Source organism: Callorhinchus milii, unplaced genomic scaffold (assembly GCF_018977255.1).
Source record: "Callorhinchus milii isolate IMCB2004 unplaced genomic scaffold, IMCB_Cmil_1.0 Scaffold3, whole genome shotgun sequence".
Lineage (NCBI taxonomy): Eukaryota > Metazoa > Chordata > Chondrichthyes > Chimaeriformes > Callorhinchidae > Callorhinchus > Callorhinchus milii.
Window position 1 is genome coordinate 960,446 of NW_024704744.1, and position 16,454 is coordinate 976,899.

General features: G+C 46.7%; 1 protein-coding gene across 3 annotated transcripts in view; it reads right to left on the reverse strand.

Moving 5' to 3' along the window:
- kif13bb (kinesin family member 13Bb) overlaps nt 1–16,454 on the reverse strand; it is a gene marked incomplete at its 5' end in the record, with an annotated part of 71,813 nt that overhangs the window by 48,371 nt on the left and 6,988 nt on the right. For all 3 annotated transcript variants that reach the window (XM_042332919.1, XM_042332918.1, XM_042332920.1), the window contains 3 exon segments: nt 448–540; nt 1,357–1,417; nt 1,963–1,975. In XM_042332919.1, coding sequence (XP_042188853.1) covers nt 448–540; nt 1,357–1,417; nt 1,963–1,975 — 167 coding nt within the window.

Sequence of the window (16,454 nt, forward strand, 5' to 3'; positions counted from 1 at the left end):
GCCTGAAGACCTTCCTCTTTGACCGTGATTACCCACCTCGGCGTCAGGCTCCACCACTGTTAAGTGCTCTGAGACACTGCCCCATGTGAAGGGCGCGATATAAATACAAATTGTGGTTGTTGTTTAAATTCAGAGGATGATAGAGTATTTCCGTACAGAGTTGTATAGTGGGCCCTCACCTGGTGATGTGGCAGCTTCGATACAATACAATTTACAGAACCACACCACAAAGTGCTTTGCCTGACATTGCTGGGAGGCAATAGGGGCAGGAGGGGTATGGGGGGGATGGAGAAGATGATCATAAGTGCGGTCAAAGAGGTACTTTTTGAGACTGGCCTTGAACGAGGGGAAAGAGGGAGTCAGAGGGACTCAGGGATGGAGCTCGAGAGTGCAGGGGCAGGAAGGTTCCCAAATCAATTTCATGAAAGGGCCCCTCCAGCAACCTACCAGTCTGTCCATAAGCAAAGATACAGGCGTTGTATCCTTTGAAGGCATTTTGGAGTAGGTCTTCACCAAGGCACTTGAAGACGACATCTTGACCTGAGGGAGAGGGAGGGAAAGAAGAAAATTAAAAGTGGAAAAGAAAAAAAAAATGAATAGATTATATACTAATCCCTTCAACGTTGGAGGTGTCGTCTTTTGGGTGAGATGTTAAAAATCGAGGTGCGCAAATTGGCTGGAGCATTCGCCTACACAGTCACTCCACTATTCAGTAAATCCAGTGAAGCACTTTGAGATATCCTCCTGATGTGAAAGGCGCTGCACCAATTCTGGAATTATCAATATTAACAGTTTTATAAAATAAGGAAAGTATGAAAGAGCGGGGACTTGGGGATCGAGTAGTTAGGTCCATAGAGCCAGCACCAGCACAGGCTCAATGGGCCGAATGGCCTCCTCAGAGCTGTGATTCTCTCCTGTTCTACGAGGAGGAAACTCCCAGTTCAGTCTGTAAGCCCATAGAGGGATAGTTGCCATGTTTTAAAGGGAAATAGATGGATATTTGGGAAGCAAAGGTGTTAGGGGAGAGAGAGAGAGAGGGGGGAAATGGGATTAAAAGATCTGGTGTAATCGAATAAATTGCTGAAGCTAAACCTTTACATGAGGGAGGGGGAATATAGATGGTTATGGGATGGTATAATAATAATATAATAATCCTGGCATTTGATATAGCGCTTTTCACGTCTTCTAGAAGGCTCAAAGCGATTCACAGAATATACTGTAAAGTGAATTGACTGTATATTTGTGGGCGAAATGCAAAATTATGGGAGGGAGTAAGGGAATGGGTGAAGACTCGTGTGGAGTATAATCACTGGCACAGACTGGTTACATGTTGTATGTGAAGCTGTGTAAAAATACCTGCAAATTTCTCCGTAACAGACTCGTCAATAGACCAGAAACAGTGATCGTATGCAAAAATCTGTAAGGAGGAGAAGGGTTGTAGATTATTGTGTGCTTCTCTTCAACAGTAACCCACAAGTCAAGAATAAATAGTGATCCAGAGAGCAATAGCAGCAACAACATAACAGCAACAACAACTTTCATTTGCACAGCGTCCCATCCCTGTGCGTAAGACTCTCCACGCCAGGCTGGCAATAGCCAAGGTTCGGCCACCCCATAGTGTGTGTTGGGGATAACCGTTTAACCAGCTAAAGCCCAAAGCGGCGGAGTCTGACGCCGAGCCGGGGGGAAGGGCGGAGGTGACCGTAAGAGAAAGGTATTCAGTCGTGATCTAAGAGAGGGGAAGGAGGGGGGAAGTCGAGGGATTGAGGGAGAGAGTTCCAAAGCTTGGTGACGTAGTGGTTGAGCGTGGCCGCCGATGAGCAGCAGGGACGAGGGACAAACAGGAGGCCGGAGCCAGCCGAGCAGAGGCAGCGAGTAGTGGAGTGGGGAGAAAGCAGGTCGGAGAGGTAGGGAGGTGCCAGGGCGAGAAGGTGACCCAAATAAAAACACAACACAGCCTACCTTTGGTTGACTCCTGTTGCCGTTAACCATTTGTTTTCAGGACGAGGAGTCCCAGACAGGGAAGAAAGAGAAAAACAATGTTTGGATTAAATTGTGTTCGTGCTCACATCTGGTTCACATCAGAGCGTTGTCTCTTGTCTGGTCAGCCGGGTGTTTGACACACATGGAAACCCATCACTGTGCTTAAGAGTATCCACACCAGACAAAGTCCCGCTTATATCTGCCACCTCTACATAGAATTTCCCTGTATCTGGAACGCAATGCACACTCTCTTCCTGGAGGGACTCGGGCTGCTTACCCAAGTCCAGAAACTAATAGGCGCAGGTTAGCAAGAGCCAAGGCTTTGGGGGGTGGGGGGGATCACCACAGTGTGAGTTGTGGGTAACTGCTAGAGTCCAATCAAAACCATATTGAGAGCGCTATCTGACAAGCTTCACGCTGCCTGTCCAGGGCTTTGGCTTAGAGGATGAGTGGGAAGCATCCCTCCTGCTACACCAGGTTGGCTGGACTTACATCAGCAGTGGCCTGGAATACTGTCTCAGGTAAATCGGGAGACTGTTACACTTGCACTACTCTGCGGTAATGACAAATAACAACAACTTGCGCCCCTCACGCAGGATAGCGTCCCAGAGCTCTTGAAAACCATGACCATCCTCCGAGGGGGGAAGGAACTAGCTCCAAAGTGGAGACCGGCCGGCATGTCACATTGGAATCAGTTCAGGTCAGAGAAGACCCCCCACGTACACCCCTCCCCCCACCTGAAGAGTCTCGTCACGAGTCGGTCATTTGCCAAGTGACAGTATGAGCGTATGGGAGGACGGACAGTGCCCTCGCCCACTGCTGCTCATAAGCTGCAACCCCACATTACAGCAGGTTTACTGTAGGTTACAGCAACGTAAATGGATCTTAAACAGTAGAACTGCAATGATTGAGCTCCTGCACAGGAGCCCAGGGACGAGGAGCTTTTGCGATGAGGAGAGGTAGACAGGTAGACATGAAGATTAGAGGCTTAAAGAGGTGTGGGGGTAGAGCAGGGGAGTGGGACTGAATGAATTCCTTGCTCTGAGAGCCAGTGCACTTTCGATGGGCTGAACCTGCTTTCTGTGCAGTAAATTTCTATGACACTATGGTGAGCATCCCAAAACATGAAACATAAAAATGGTATCATCGGCTGTCACCAGCCAGCAGCGTGAAGCACCTTGAGACGCCCTCTCTATGTGAAAGGGGTTGTGCAACTCTAAATTGTGCTGCATCACGTGATAATAATTATAATACTCCTTTCATTTAAAACAGCGTCTTATCGAAGTAGTCGAGACATCTCAAAGCGCCTCCAGAATATGCTGTAAAGTGAATTAACTGTATATTTTGTGGGCGAAACACGGCAGCCAGTTGCGCACAGCATCGTCCCACAGACAGTCGTGGATTAAGTGACCTAATATTTTTTTCTTTTTTTGAAGAGATCGTTGCCCCCAGAAAGTGATTCACCAATCGACTAACAACTAGGTTCCTACTTACTGCTGGTTAAACGGAGGTGTGTGGCGTAAGGAAACTTGCCTAAGGTTTCGCCCTGACTGGGAATCAAACCCGGGTCCTCTCGCTTGCGAGGCGAGTGCTCTAACCACTACACTACAGGACCTCCAACTGTGTAGTTCCTAATTCTGCCTGGTATGAACTGTATCACAGCTAGAAACTGCTGACGTCTATTATGTATTGTAAACTGTTGAGGTGTACGATCCTCAGCTTCCACAGCAGCGTTGTCGTGAAGCAGTTTTGGCATTGATATAGGCTTTCCCCGCACACAAATTCAGGTCTGAACAAAGGCAAGAATCTGAGTACAAGGAACAAGTGAACTCAGGATGTGCGCACACACACGCGCACACACACGATATAACACACGCATATTACGCATATCTCAAGAGCACTTAACAGTGCACTTAACAGCGTATAGAACACAGATATATTCTATAATCACACACAGATATATTCTGTACACACAGACAAATCATACACACACGCAACACATACACGTGTGCACACATACAGCTTAGGTGGGAGTGAATATTTAGCAGAAAACAGTAAATCACGAGGCAGAATCCAAACAAGAGGAGATTGATGAACACGATAAAGCCGGGAAAAGATTTGAAGCAACAAAAAGGAACTAAAAATAAGAGTGTGATATTTTTAGCTGCTCAGCACAGTAACGAGAGGAAAACTATTATTGTAACACAGGGAGCTCACTGTAATCACTGACCTCCCAAACCTCAGGCACAACAGCAAGAAAACAGCATTAAATTAAATTAAAGGAAGGAAACCAGTTCAGTTCAGTTCACTGTAGGTGCTCTAATAATAATAATCCTTGCATCTAATATAGCGCCTTATCATGTCATACAGACGTCTCAAAGATCTTCACAGAGTGTACTGCAAAGTGAATTGACTGTTGTACTGAACCAAGGGTTATTGTGAAGTCCTATAGCGTATTGCAAGCGAGAGGACCTGGGTTCAAATCTCAGGCAGAGCAAAACCTTCGGGAACTTTTCTTACTCCACACACCTCTGTTTACCCAGCAGTAAGTATGAATCCAGTAAGTATAATCGATTGACGGATCACTTTCCAGAGATAATAATCTCTCTGAAAAAATAATAATACAGTAATTTGATAACTCAATCCACGCCTGTTTGTGGGACGCCGCTGCTGCGCACAATTGGTTGCCGTGTTTCGCCCACAAAAACACTGTCAATCCACTTTACAGTATATTCTGTGAAGCGCTTCGAGAATGCCTGAACGACGTGATAAAGAGCTATATCAAATGCAAGGATGATTATTACATAATTATTATTGGGAGAAAACGGTTTCAAAAATAAACAACGGTGCGATCTGTGGGTTTTCTGCTCAAGAGCCGTTTGCTAACTCTCGCAATTTCTCACCCACTCTTTTCCTACTGAGGTCAAGCTCAAGACATCTACTGAATAAGGACAGCACAATAAGGAGCTTTATGAGCTGAACATTGCTGGCATACCATACCACAGGGCTATTATGTTCTGAGCTAGAGTTCAACATTTGTGCTGATTCACCACATAACAAAATCCTCCAGAAAACCCACTTTGAGGAGTTTCGTCAGTTTTTTAAATCTATTTCCCTATAACAATGCTCTGCAATTCCCTTTGAGAAGGCGCTGATAGAGAGAACACAGATAGAGAGAACACAGATAGAGAGAACACAGGGCAGTGGATCTCTCACAGATATGGATGGACCTGTCGCCTTGAGTGTTAATTGTTACCGATGGGTGAGAAACGGATTTGCCGCACCTTGACTCATTCCCCAATAATTGGGTGTCCGACACTTGCGGAAACCTATCGGCCTCAGAGGATCCAAACCAAACTGAGAATTTCATGCATCCCACCAATGGAGTGTAGTGGTTCGAGCCCTCGCCTCGCAAGCGAGAGGACCCGGGTTCAATTCCCGGGCCGGGCAAAACCTTAGCCAAGTGTCCTTACTCCAAACGCCTCTGTTCACCAGCAGTAAGTGGGAACCCGGTTGTTTGTCGATGGGTGGATCACTTTTCCGGGGGAATAATCCCTTCAAAAATACAATAAAGTATTAAAAATGTGGTCACTCAATCCACGACTGTTTGTGGGACACTGCTGTACCCGCAATGAACTTTACAGTATATTTTGTGAAGCGCTTTGAGATGTCTCAACGACGTGATAAGAGTCCTCCTGCTTGCGAGGCGAGTGCTCTAACCAACACACTGCAGGACTCCACAAAGTTGCACCACAGCAAAGGTGCTCTCTCTCTCTCTGTAAAGACTGCCTATCTCAGCACATGTTGCAGGTGACATGACACACCAATTATTGAAGTGTAAGAAAAGTGTAATCCTTGCAGATTTGTTTCCAGCCCAGCAACAAGTCCGCACAAATCCAGGAATGGCAGCAACATTCCAGTAATAAGGAGCTGTCAGCTTTGGGGGTGGGGTGGGATGGGCGGGTGAGGGAGCACTCTGAGTCAGAAAGCGATGGGTTAAAGCCCCCGGTCAGGACTTTGAATTTGCATAGTCTATGCTGATGCTCCAACCCAGTGCTGGGCGTGTGCTTCTTTGTCAGATGTGCCATCCTTCGGTTGAGATGTTAAACCAAGGTCCAACCTGTGCTTGTTCAGGCGGAGGGAGAGTTAAAGATCCCTTGGCACTGCTTGAAAAGAGAAGGGGGCTTCTCTCTCTCTCTCTCCCACTGTGTGTGTCCTGGCCGACAATCCCCCAGATAAAATCGGTCACTCACTCCATGGCTGTTTGTGGGACGTTGTTGCATGCAAGTTGGCTGCTGCGTTCGCCTATAAACACACAGTCACTACACTTTACAGTGTATCCTGTGAAGCGCTTTGGGACATCATGCCGATGTGAAAGACGTTGTAGTAAATGCAGGGATCATTAGTCGAGTGGCGGATTGCTCACCCAAAATAAAGAAATAATAATTTGGTCACTGAATCCACAACTGTTTGTAGGACACTGCTGTGTGGAATTGGCTGCCGCATTTCACCGACAAAATACACAGCCAATTTTCTTCATAATAATCCTTGCATTTAATACAGTGCCTTATCACACTATCAAGACATCACAAAGCGCTTCGCAAAATATATTGTAAAGTGTAGTGACTGTATTTTGTGGGTGTAACATGCCAGCCAGTTGCGCACAGCAGTGAGTGACGTCTTTTGGGGATTATTGGCCAAGACACCGGGAGAAAGAAACTCCCTTCTCTTTTCAAATTGTGCTGTTGGATCATTAATATTCACCTGAACAGGCAGATGGGACCTCGGCTTAACATCTCATCTGAAGGACGAGACATTAAACTGGAACCTTATACTTTACAATATATCCTGCAAAGCACTTTGAGACGTCTCAATGATGTGTTAAGACGCTGTATTAAATGCAAGGATTATTATTATTATTATTATGAAACGTTGGCTGGGAGAACAGGAGACTCTGGACCTGTCTCTCTTGCCGCAGCACAAAGAGACCTTGTTGGGAGCCCAACACTGGATGTTTTAGTTGACCTGATAAATAAATCACCAGCAGCAATGGGCAATTCTGTTCATGCCACCATCACCACATCCTCAGGCTTAAACATTTACCGAGGAAAAAATACAAGGAGCTACCTTAAGCTAAGTCGTTAGCCTGGCTCAGTGGTAGCACTATCGCCTTTGAGGCAGAAAGTTGTGGGATCAAACCCCACGTCAAGGATTTTGAATGCACGTAGTCCAGGCTGACCCCTGCTGTCAGAGGTGCCGTCCTATAGATGAGAAAATACATTAAACCGAGGTCCTGTCTGCCTGCTCAGGAGGATGTTAAAGATCCCATGGCACTATCTGAAAAGAGCCATGAGCCATGGCCAACAAACCCGCCAAATAAATGTGGCCACTCACTTCATGTTTGTTTGAGGGACATTCCTGTGTGCAAATTGACTGTCGTATTCTCCTACTGTTCTCCTACCGGTCTATTCTCCGTAGGCACAGTTGAAGAGGAAGCTCTTCAGGTTGTTTAGTGTCTCACAACCTGAAGCCTGTGAGCAGCAGAGAATCCACAGCACGTCACTGTGATCTGCCAGAGTTTGACACGGAATCACCTTGGAACTGAGGCCTCACAAGTCAGAGCAGCGCACAGGAAACTCACACCAACTCTGACAGCACGGTGTCGGTTACAGGAGCTCTTCCCCGCTCAGTGATACTGTAATATAATCCCTTGTATTTAATATACACCTTCACATCGTTGAGATGTCTCAAAGCACTTCACAGGATATATTGTAAAGTGTAGTGATTGTGTATTTTGTGGGAGAAACCTGGCAGCCAGTTGCCCACCGCAGCGTCCCACAAACAGCTGTGAAGTGAGTGACCGACCAATTTTATTTGGGGGATTTTTGTCCAGGACACGGGGAGAGAGAAACCCCCTTCTCTTTTCGAATAGAGTAGTGGGATCTCTGACGTGACCTGAACAGACAGATGGGATTTGGGTTTAACATCTCATCCAAAGCACTGCACCTTTGACCATGCAACACCCCCCACTCCCCCCCCAGCACTGCACTGGAGCGTCAGCTTAGACTGTGTGATTCCAAGTCCCACCGAGAGGCTTGAATCCCCAACCTCTGAACTCAAGAGACGAGAGTGCTACCAACTGACCTTTAATGTTTTATTATTCTACCTATGAAGACAATTAAGTATTTGCTTTCCTCAGGCACTCACTGTCTGTTCAGCAGATAAACAGCCCCTCCTCCCACCGAGCTCACTCTGATAGTGCGGGGAATGAAGCCTCTGCTCACTATTTAATAAATATTCTATTTAATAAATATTATATAATAATAATCCTTGCATTTGATATAGTCCCTTATCAGGTCTTTGAGATGTCTCAAAGCACTCCACAGAATATACTGTAAAGTGAATTGACTGTATATTTTGTGGGCAAAACTAATAAAGATATTTAATAAATAAGATTAGATTATCAGTCTTCTCCTCATGTTGCAATGCGTTCACACGGGAATATAATCAGACATATACTCAGCTCCTGAATCAGCATTGGCAACCAACAGCTCGCACCACCTGGCTCCCTCCACCCCAATCTGCATCTGAGGGTCTGCCTCAATGTGATCCATCGCTTGCCAGGCATTCCTTGTGAGAACGCAGTGTGCTATCTTTATGGCGATTACTCTGCACAAACCACACTGCACCAGTGTTGTTAGTCCCAAGGACACGCAATGGGTTTGCAATGAGAGCATTAACTACCCGGCTTTGGGTTTTGTGAACTCTGGCAGCTTTCAGGGGGACGGGGCATAAGTATTTGGTCAAAACTGTGCAATTTAACATGACAACTTGGCATGGACATGTTTTTCAAACATTTACAGAGAACGTACAGCACAGAAACAGGTCAATGCACTCCGGGATCCCCAATCCTGGGCTCTTGCCAACCTGCGCCTAATAATAATAATCCTTGCAATTAATATTGCGCCTTCTCACAGCTTTGAGACCTCTCAAAGCATTGAATATATTGTAAAGTGAATTGAGTGTATATTTTGTGGGTGAAACGCAGCAGCCAATTACTCTCTGGAAATAGGTAAACAGGATGGATCCCCCCTAGAGGAGAGTCCACATTCCATTCTGTGTCGGTTCAGGTGGACATTAAAGTTCCTATGGCACTTCTTGAAAAGAGAAGGGTGTTTTTCTCTCCCAGTGTCCTGGCCAACAATCCCCCAAATAAAATTGGTCATTCACTTCATGACATTGCTGAGCGCAAATCGGCTGTTAGGTTGGACTACAAAACTCACAGTCACTACACTTTACAGTAAATAATAATAATCCTTGCATTTGATATAGCGTCTTATCACTTCGGTGAGACGTCTCAAAGCGCTTCACGGAATAGACTGTAAAGTGAATTGATTGTATATTTTGTGTGGGAAATGCATCAGCCAAAGGCGCACAGCAGCGTCGCAGAAACAGTCGCGGATTGAGTGACCAAATTTCCAGGGAGGTTCGGCGGGTTTATCACTTTTGTGGAGTCCACTTTTGTGGAGTCCACTTTTGTGGAGTCCTGTAGCTCAGTGGTTAGAGCACTCGCTTTGCAAGCGAGAGACCTGAGTTCAATTCCAGGCAGAGGGCGAAACCTCGGGCAAGTTTCCTTACTCCACACAGAGCCTAATAATAATCCCTCCAAAACCAAAAATAATAAATTGGTCATTTTCAACCCACGACTGTTGTGAGACATTGCTGTGCGCAATTGGCTGCCGCGTTCGCCCACAAATATACAGTCAATTCACTTTACAGTGTGTTCTGTGAAGCGCTTTGGGACGTCCTCCCGACGTGAAAAGCGCTACATCAAATGCAAGGATTATTATTATTATTATCACCCCCAGAAAGCAATCCGCCAATCGATTAATAACCAAGTTCCTATTTACTGCTAGGTAAACAGAGACGTGTGGAGTAAAGAAACTTGCCTAAGGTTTCGCCCCGCCTGGGAATCGAACCTGGGTCCTCTCGCTTTAAATCATGTCAGGTGCTTTGAGGCGTCCTCCCAGTGTGAAAGATCCCATATTGAATTATAAATTAAGGATCATTGGTCTTATTTATTAAGACGCAGACTGGAGCTGTGACATACCCTCCACGTCGCTGAGCTGGCGCTCAGTCATGTGTACCTCAGTGAGTTGGGACGTACATGTGCATACAACACTGATCAGGGGAACTCAGTGCTGGTTAATATTTAACATGGGCAAATCGCTGGTCGGTGCCAGCTGTCTGATGATGTTAACCTCGAGGGCAGCTCAGTGAAGCCTCACTGACTGCTCACTCACTCACTAACTAGCAATCAACCCACCGAGTCGCCAGCTCTCACTGCACTCAGCTTCAGCTGCACTCACAACCCAGTACAGTGCACGCTGATCCGACGAGAAAAAAATCACTTGCACTGAGCTCAAACATTGGAGTTACAGGGTTTTTATTTACACACGGGACGAGACAGAGGGCACACACACACACAGATAGTCAGGCACAGCAATAACAGACAGCGTTGTCCAATCGCTCCGAGATGCCGTGTGGCATGAAGGGCGCTATGTAAACGCAAGTTGTTGTCCTTCAGATGAGACATTAAGTCGAGGTTCCAAAGTGCCTGTTAAAGATCTGTTAAAGGTGTCGCTATTCCAAGCAAGAAGAAAGTTTCCCCCGGCGTCCTGGCCAACAATCCCCCAAATAAAGCTGCGCACACTGGCTGCCACATTCACCCACAAAATACACACTGACTCACTCACTTCACAGAAATGTTATGAAGTACTTTGAGAGGTTTGACATTATAGGCGTTATATCAAATGCAAGGTTAATTTTCAATCTAAAAATACGTTGGCAGCACCTGACTTCACCTTGTGCTTCCTCTTGGCTCCAAACTACAGCCTCTTGTCTACACTCTGAGCCGCAACACCCCACAGGCAGTCACATTTCCACCTGAATAGGCACAGATCGGACCACAGTTTAACAGTTAAACTTTTCCGGCGCTTGGCCCAGTGGCTGAAGTAGTTGAGTAAATAATTGCCGTCGCCTCCCCTGGGCTTTAATCAGCAGTGAATCAGCTCAGGAATGGCAGCATTGTGTGTGTTGGGCTCCACTCATTCACTCTATTTAACTGGACAGACAGACCTGGGCTTTCAAGCACTCAGCCCTTGAAGGCTGGGAGTAACCCCTGATCAACCACAAAGGGCATTAACTAATAATAATCCCTGCATTTGATATAGTGCCTTATCACGTAGTAGAGACGTCTCAAAGCGCTTTGCAGAATATACTGTAAAGTTGAGTGACGGTGCATTTTGTGGGCGAAACGCGGCAGCCAATTGCGCACAGCAGTGTCCGACAAACAGCTGCCGTGCGTTGAGTGAACCCAATTTTTTTTAAAAGGATTATTACCCCCAGAAAGTGATCTGCCAATCAGCTAACAAGTGGGTCCCAACTCACTGCAAGCCCAAAGTTTCGTCCTGACCGGGAATCGAACCCGGGTCCTCTCACTTGCGAGGCGAGTGCTAACCAATACACAACACACTTGCATTGCGGCAGCCTGGCTGAGTTGGTAGAAGGCTGTAGAAGAAAGCTGGATATTTTTAACAGTGCAAGGTACATTTGTGGAGGGTGCTCACTCTGCCCAGAGATGGAAGGTTTAGTAGCAGTCGCTGTTTAACGCACAAACTCCAGGGCTACGATCCTATGACAGAATCTCCAACCCCCACACCCGCAATCTGTAACCTACAAAACCTCTAAAGTAAGGGAGACAAATCTTAAAGGGGTGAAAGGGCAGAGGGATCCAGGGCAGATTCACAGTGACCCAAGTGGATTTGGCCTCTCTCTGTCTCCTCGGTCTTCTCAATCTCTCTGACCACTCAACCCTGCAAGCCAAGTCCCAACAGGTCCTAGCTGGACAAGTAGTAATAATAATCCTTGCATTTGATATAGCGGGAAAGCTTGCCAACAACAACAACTTGCATTTATATAGTGCCCTTCACGTTGTTTCTCTCCTGGTGTCCTGGCCAACAATTCCCCAAATAAAATTCGCCGCTCACTCCATTGCTGTTTGTGGGATATTGCTGGGTGCAAACTGGTCGCTGCATTCGCCCACAAAATATACAGTGACTACTTCATAGTATATTCTGTGATATAATGCCTTATCACATCATTGAGACGTCTCAAAATGCTTAACAGAATATATTGTAAAGTGAATTGACTGTGCATCTGTGGGCGAAACGCAGCAGCCAATTGCGCACAGCAGTGTCCCGCAAACAGTCGTGGATTGAGTGAGCGCATTCATTTTTGAGGGATTATATGAGGAACACTGTGCGTTTCGGTTTGGCTCCTCATTCTAGGAACATAAAAGTGCTGAAGGCTGGGCACAGGCACCAGGATGTGGCCTGGAATGAGGAAATGCAGTTACAAGGAAAGGCTTGACAAACTAGGGTTTTTTTCTCTCGAGTTCAGAAGGCTGAGAATGGATATGATAGAGGTGTATAAAGTGGGAGACTTAGATAGCATGACATGGACAGATTATTTCCAGTGGTCAGAAGGTCTGGAGTCCAGCGCCTTGGGATGTCCTCCCGACGTGAGAGGCGCTATACAAATGTAATCCTTCATTGTAAATAGAGCATAGTTTTAAAATCAGAAATGGGCGGTCCAGATCAGAAATTAGGAGGAACATTTTTCACACAGAGAGGTGAGAATGTGGAATTCTCTGCCACAGTCACTTGTTGGAGCTGCAACTATGTGCACATTCACTAAACGCCTGGACACACGGTTAAAAGTGAACCACATTGAGGGATATGTGGAGAAAAACAGATATGGGATTAGGGATAGGATCTAGGATGAGCACTCACGTGGAGTCCTGTGGTGTAGTAGTTAGAGCACTCGCCTATTAAGCGACAGGACTTGGGTTAGATTCCCGGGCAATAATTCACCCCGCAATAAGTAGGAACCCGGTTGTTAGTCGATCGGCAGGTCACTTTCCAGGGGTAATAATCCATTCAACAAAAAAAAATTGGTCAATCAATCCACTCTTGGGAAACTGCGGTGCGCAATTGGTTGCTTGTTGCGCCCACAATATGTACAGTCAATGGACTTGACAGTATACCCTGTGAAGCGCTTTGAGACATCTCAAAGACGTGATAAGGCGCTATATCAAAATCAAGGATTATTACTACTGTATAAACACCGACTGGATGGGCTGAATGGCGTGTTTCTGAGCTGTACCATCTATGAATCTCTTGCTTCCGGTGTGCATTTCAACGTGATGAGTGTCATTTATTTTCAGGTTTCTACACGCACTGTGCAAATCTGCTTTGCCCTCCTCCTGCAAACCTGCAGTGCAAGGTCAAACTCAGACAAAACAACACCGCCTGGTTTGCATTTAATGCAACAAATGGATTTGGGCTCAAATTTCACCCGATACCAACTGCTCGTCACTGTCTGAATACAGTCGACACCTGATAACAAATTCCTGGCTTAACTGGTCACCACTTTAGTAGCCATGCTGTCAATATCCCGGCCACTTACCGTGCAACATGTGAACAAGGGTCTCGCTTTACTTGTCAAGCTGCTTGACACATAACTAGTCGCATTCTAGAAATTCCTGTAAGTATTTACAATGTAAAACTGAATGGGGCTCATACCCACATCCTTCCAACCCCGAGGCACGAGTGCTGCTCACTGAGTCAGCCAGATACCCAATACATGGCTTCAGGACGTGTGGCCATCAAATCTGCTCTACTATAAGGGTCAGACCAGGGCAGATCTCTCAGTGCTCCGCTGAAGGTTTAACACTGACAACAACAACAACAACAACAAGATTCCATTTATAGAGCGCCTTTCACGTCAGGAGGACGTCCCAAGGCGCTGCACAGTTGGGTCATGACCCGAGCAGGGGGGAAATGGTCAGGGTGAGGGGAGGGAAGGGAGGGAGAGAGGAGGGGGGAAATGGTCAGGGTGAGGGGAGGGAAGGGAGGGAGCGAGGAGGAGGAAGAGAGTCGAGAGGGGAGCTGAAGGCTCGGTCAAAGAGAAAGGTTTTGAGACCGGCCTTGAAGGAGGAAAGGGAGGAAGTGGCGAAGGCACTGGGGGATAGAGTTCCAGAGCCTGGGGCCTCAGAGGCTGAAGGCCCGACCACCGATGGTAGGGCGGTTGGGGCGGGGGACGTGGAGCAGACCGGAGCCAGAGGAACGGAGGGTACGGGCAGGTAGGTAGGGGATAGTAGGTCGGAGAGGTAGGAGGGAGCAAAGCCGTGAATGGCCTTGTAGGTGAGGATGAGGATCTTGAAATCAATCCTCTGGGGGATGGGGAGCCAGTGGAGGCGAGCGAGGGTGGGAGTGATGTGGTCCCGAAGCCTGGTGCGGGACAGTACACGAGCTGACGCTGTTGATGTGGTTTTGAACTCGTTTCCCGAGATCGGCACACACATCACACGTGATCTGTCACATCACATAAAGCACAGCTAGAAGGAGACAGAGAGAGGTGGGCCAACTGGCTTCGAGATGAGAGGAACAATGTGAACAAAACCAGGTTAAAAATAACCTCATGTGAAACATTGAAGCTTCATAAGGAAACTAAAGAATAAAGTTGCTTTAAAGTGAGAGCCCGATTCACAGGATCGACTGTGGTTAATCCAAACATTTGATTCTTTCAAATGCAAATCAGATTTCTTCTAGAAAATAATATTTGGCGTAATAGTATTTGAGTAATCTGAGACATGACAAATGTAAAATGACAAGACATGACTGTTTGGGGACGCTGCCGTGCGCAATTGGCTGCCGCATTTTGTCCACAAAATACAGCCATTTCATTATATAGTATATTCTGTGAAATGCTTTGAGGCATCTCAACAATGTGATAAGGCTTTATATCAAATTTCCCATTAGAGCAGAGAAGGTCACAGTCTGGAGATATCACCAAAAGAAGCAGAGGGGAGGGTTAGAAGAAATGTTTTCACTCAGCGAGTTGTTGAGATTTGGAATGATCCGCCCGAAAGGGCAGTGAAGTCCGATTTGATAACAGCTTTTAAGAGAGAACTGGACAGGTATCGGGGAAGACGGGTTTGTGGGGTTATGGGGAGAAAGCTGGTGATTGGGGTTAGTGACGCTCTGTCAAAGAGCCGCACAGACTCGATGGGCCGAATGGCCTCGTTCTGTGCCGTAACATTCTATGAATCTATAAAATTCTATGAAATTGAGGTATACCTCAAACCACAACCTACTTGAGAGGAGAGGATCGAAGAGCCTCCACATCTTCTCACCCAGGAATGCGGTAAACCAACACCACGTAATAACTACTACGAGTTCTCAACTTCTGTACTCTGTGCTCAAGACTTCCTTCCCTTCACCACAATACGTCACCAGCTCTGGCCTCTGTGGCTGGAGACTCCAGTACTGTTCACCTCTCTCTGTGCTTCATCAACCTGAAACGTTAACTCATTTTCCTCTCTCCATAGATGCAGCCTGACCTGCTGCGTGTTCCCAGCGACTTGTTTTTATTTCAGATTTCCAGCATCTGCAGAATTTTGCCCCACTTTACAGTATATTCTGTGAAGCACATTGAGACGTCTCTACGACATGATAAGGCGCTACATCAAATGCACAGGATTATTATTTAACAACCTTTAGGTAGACATCACTGAACTGAAATGGGCTTCTCCCAGGTTTTTGCAAAGGTTTTGAAAAAGAAGAGGTGGATCGCTTGGTGCAGAGATGAATAATCCACCACCAACCGTAATCCTCAAACCGTACAGCCGGCCCACGCTGCTCTCCTCACTCAGCGGGCACCAGCCCGCCTCACATCACCTGCCGCCCACTCCACCACCATCAGTCCGCGCCCACCCTTCCTGCTCCCACTCTCTGGAACTCCATCCCGGAGTCCCTGCAAATCATTCAATCATTCCCTCTCTCACCTCGTTCAAGGTCCATCTCAAGAGCTTCCTCTTTGTCCGTACGTTTGGTCAACTCTTCCCACCCCACCACCTCTGGTTCCCACCACCCCCGGTTCCCACCGCCTAGTTCCGGAGCCCAGCAAGTATTATTAGTGCCTCGGGACATCCTCCCAAAATGAAAGGCACTGCGTATTATTACTGTCCAACCTCATTATTGTTACTATATATTATTATGGTGTATTATTACTCTCTAACCTGCTTATTATTAATATTACTGTATTATTAATCTCCAAGCTTACTCCCCAACCCAATACCCGCTACCTCCGCTCGACTGGCTCCGGCTCCGTTCTACCATCGGGGGTCGCACTTTCAGCCACTGCGCCCTGAAAATCTGGAACACTCTTCCTCTAAACGTTTATCTAAAAGATAGAGAAAACTCTATTCCTCTGCTTTGCCCAATCTTTTCCCATCTTCAGGTCTCACCTGAAGATCTTCCTCTTCAACCATACCTCCCCCTCTCCCCGGTTCAGCCCAGGTTTGGTGTCGTGCTCCGCCACTGTCAAGCGCTCTGGGATGCGTGAGG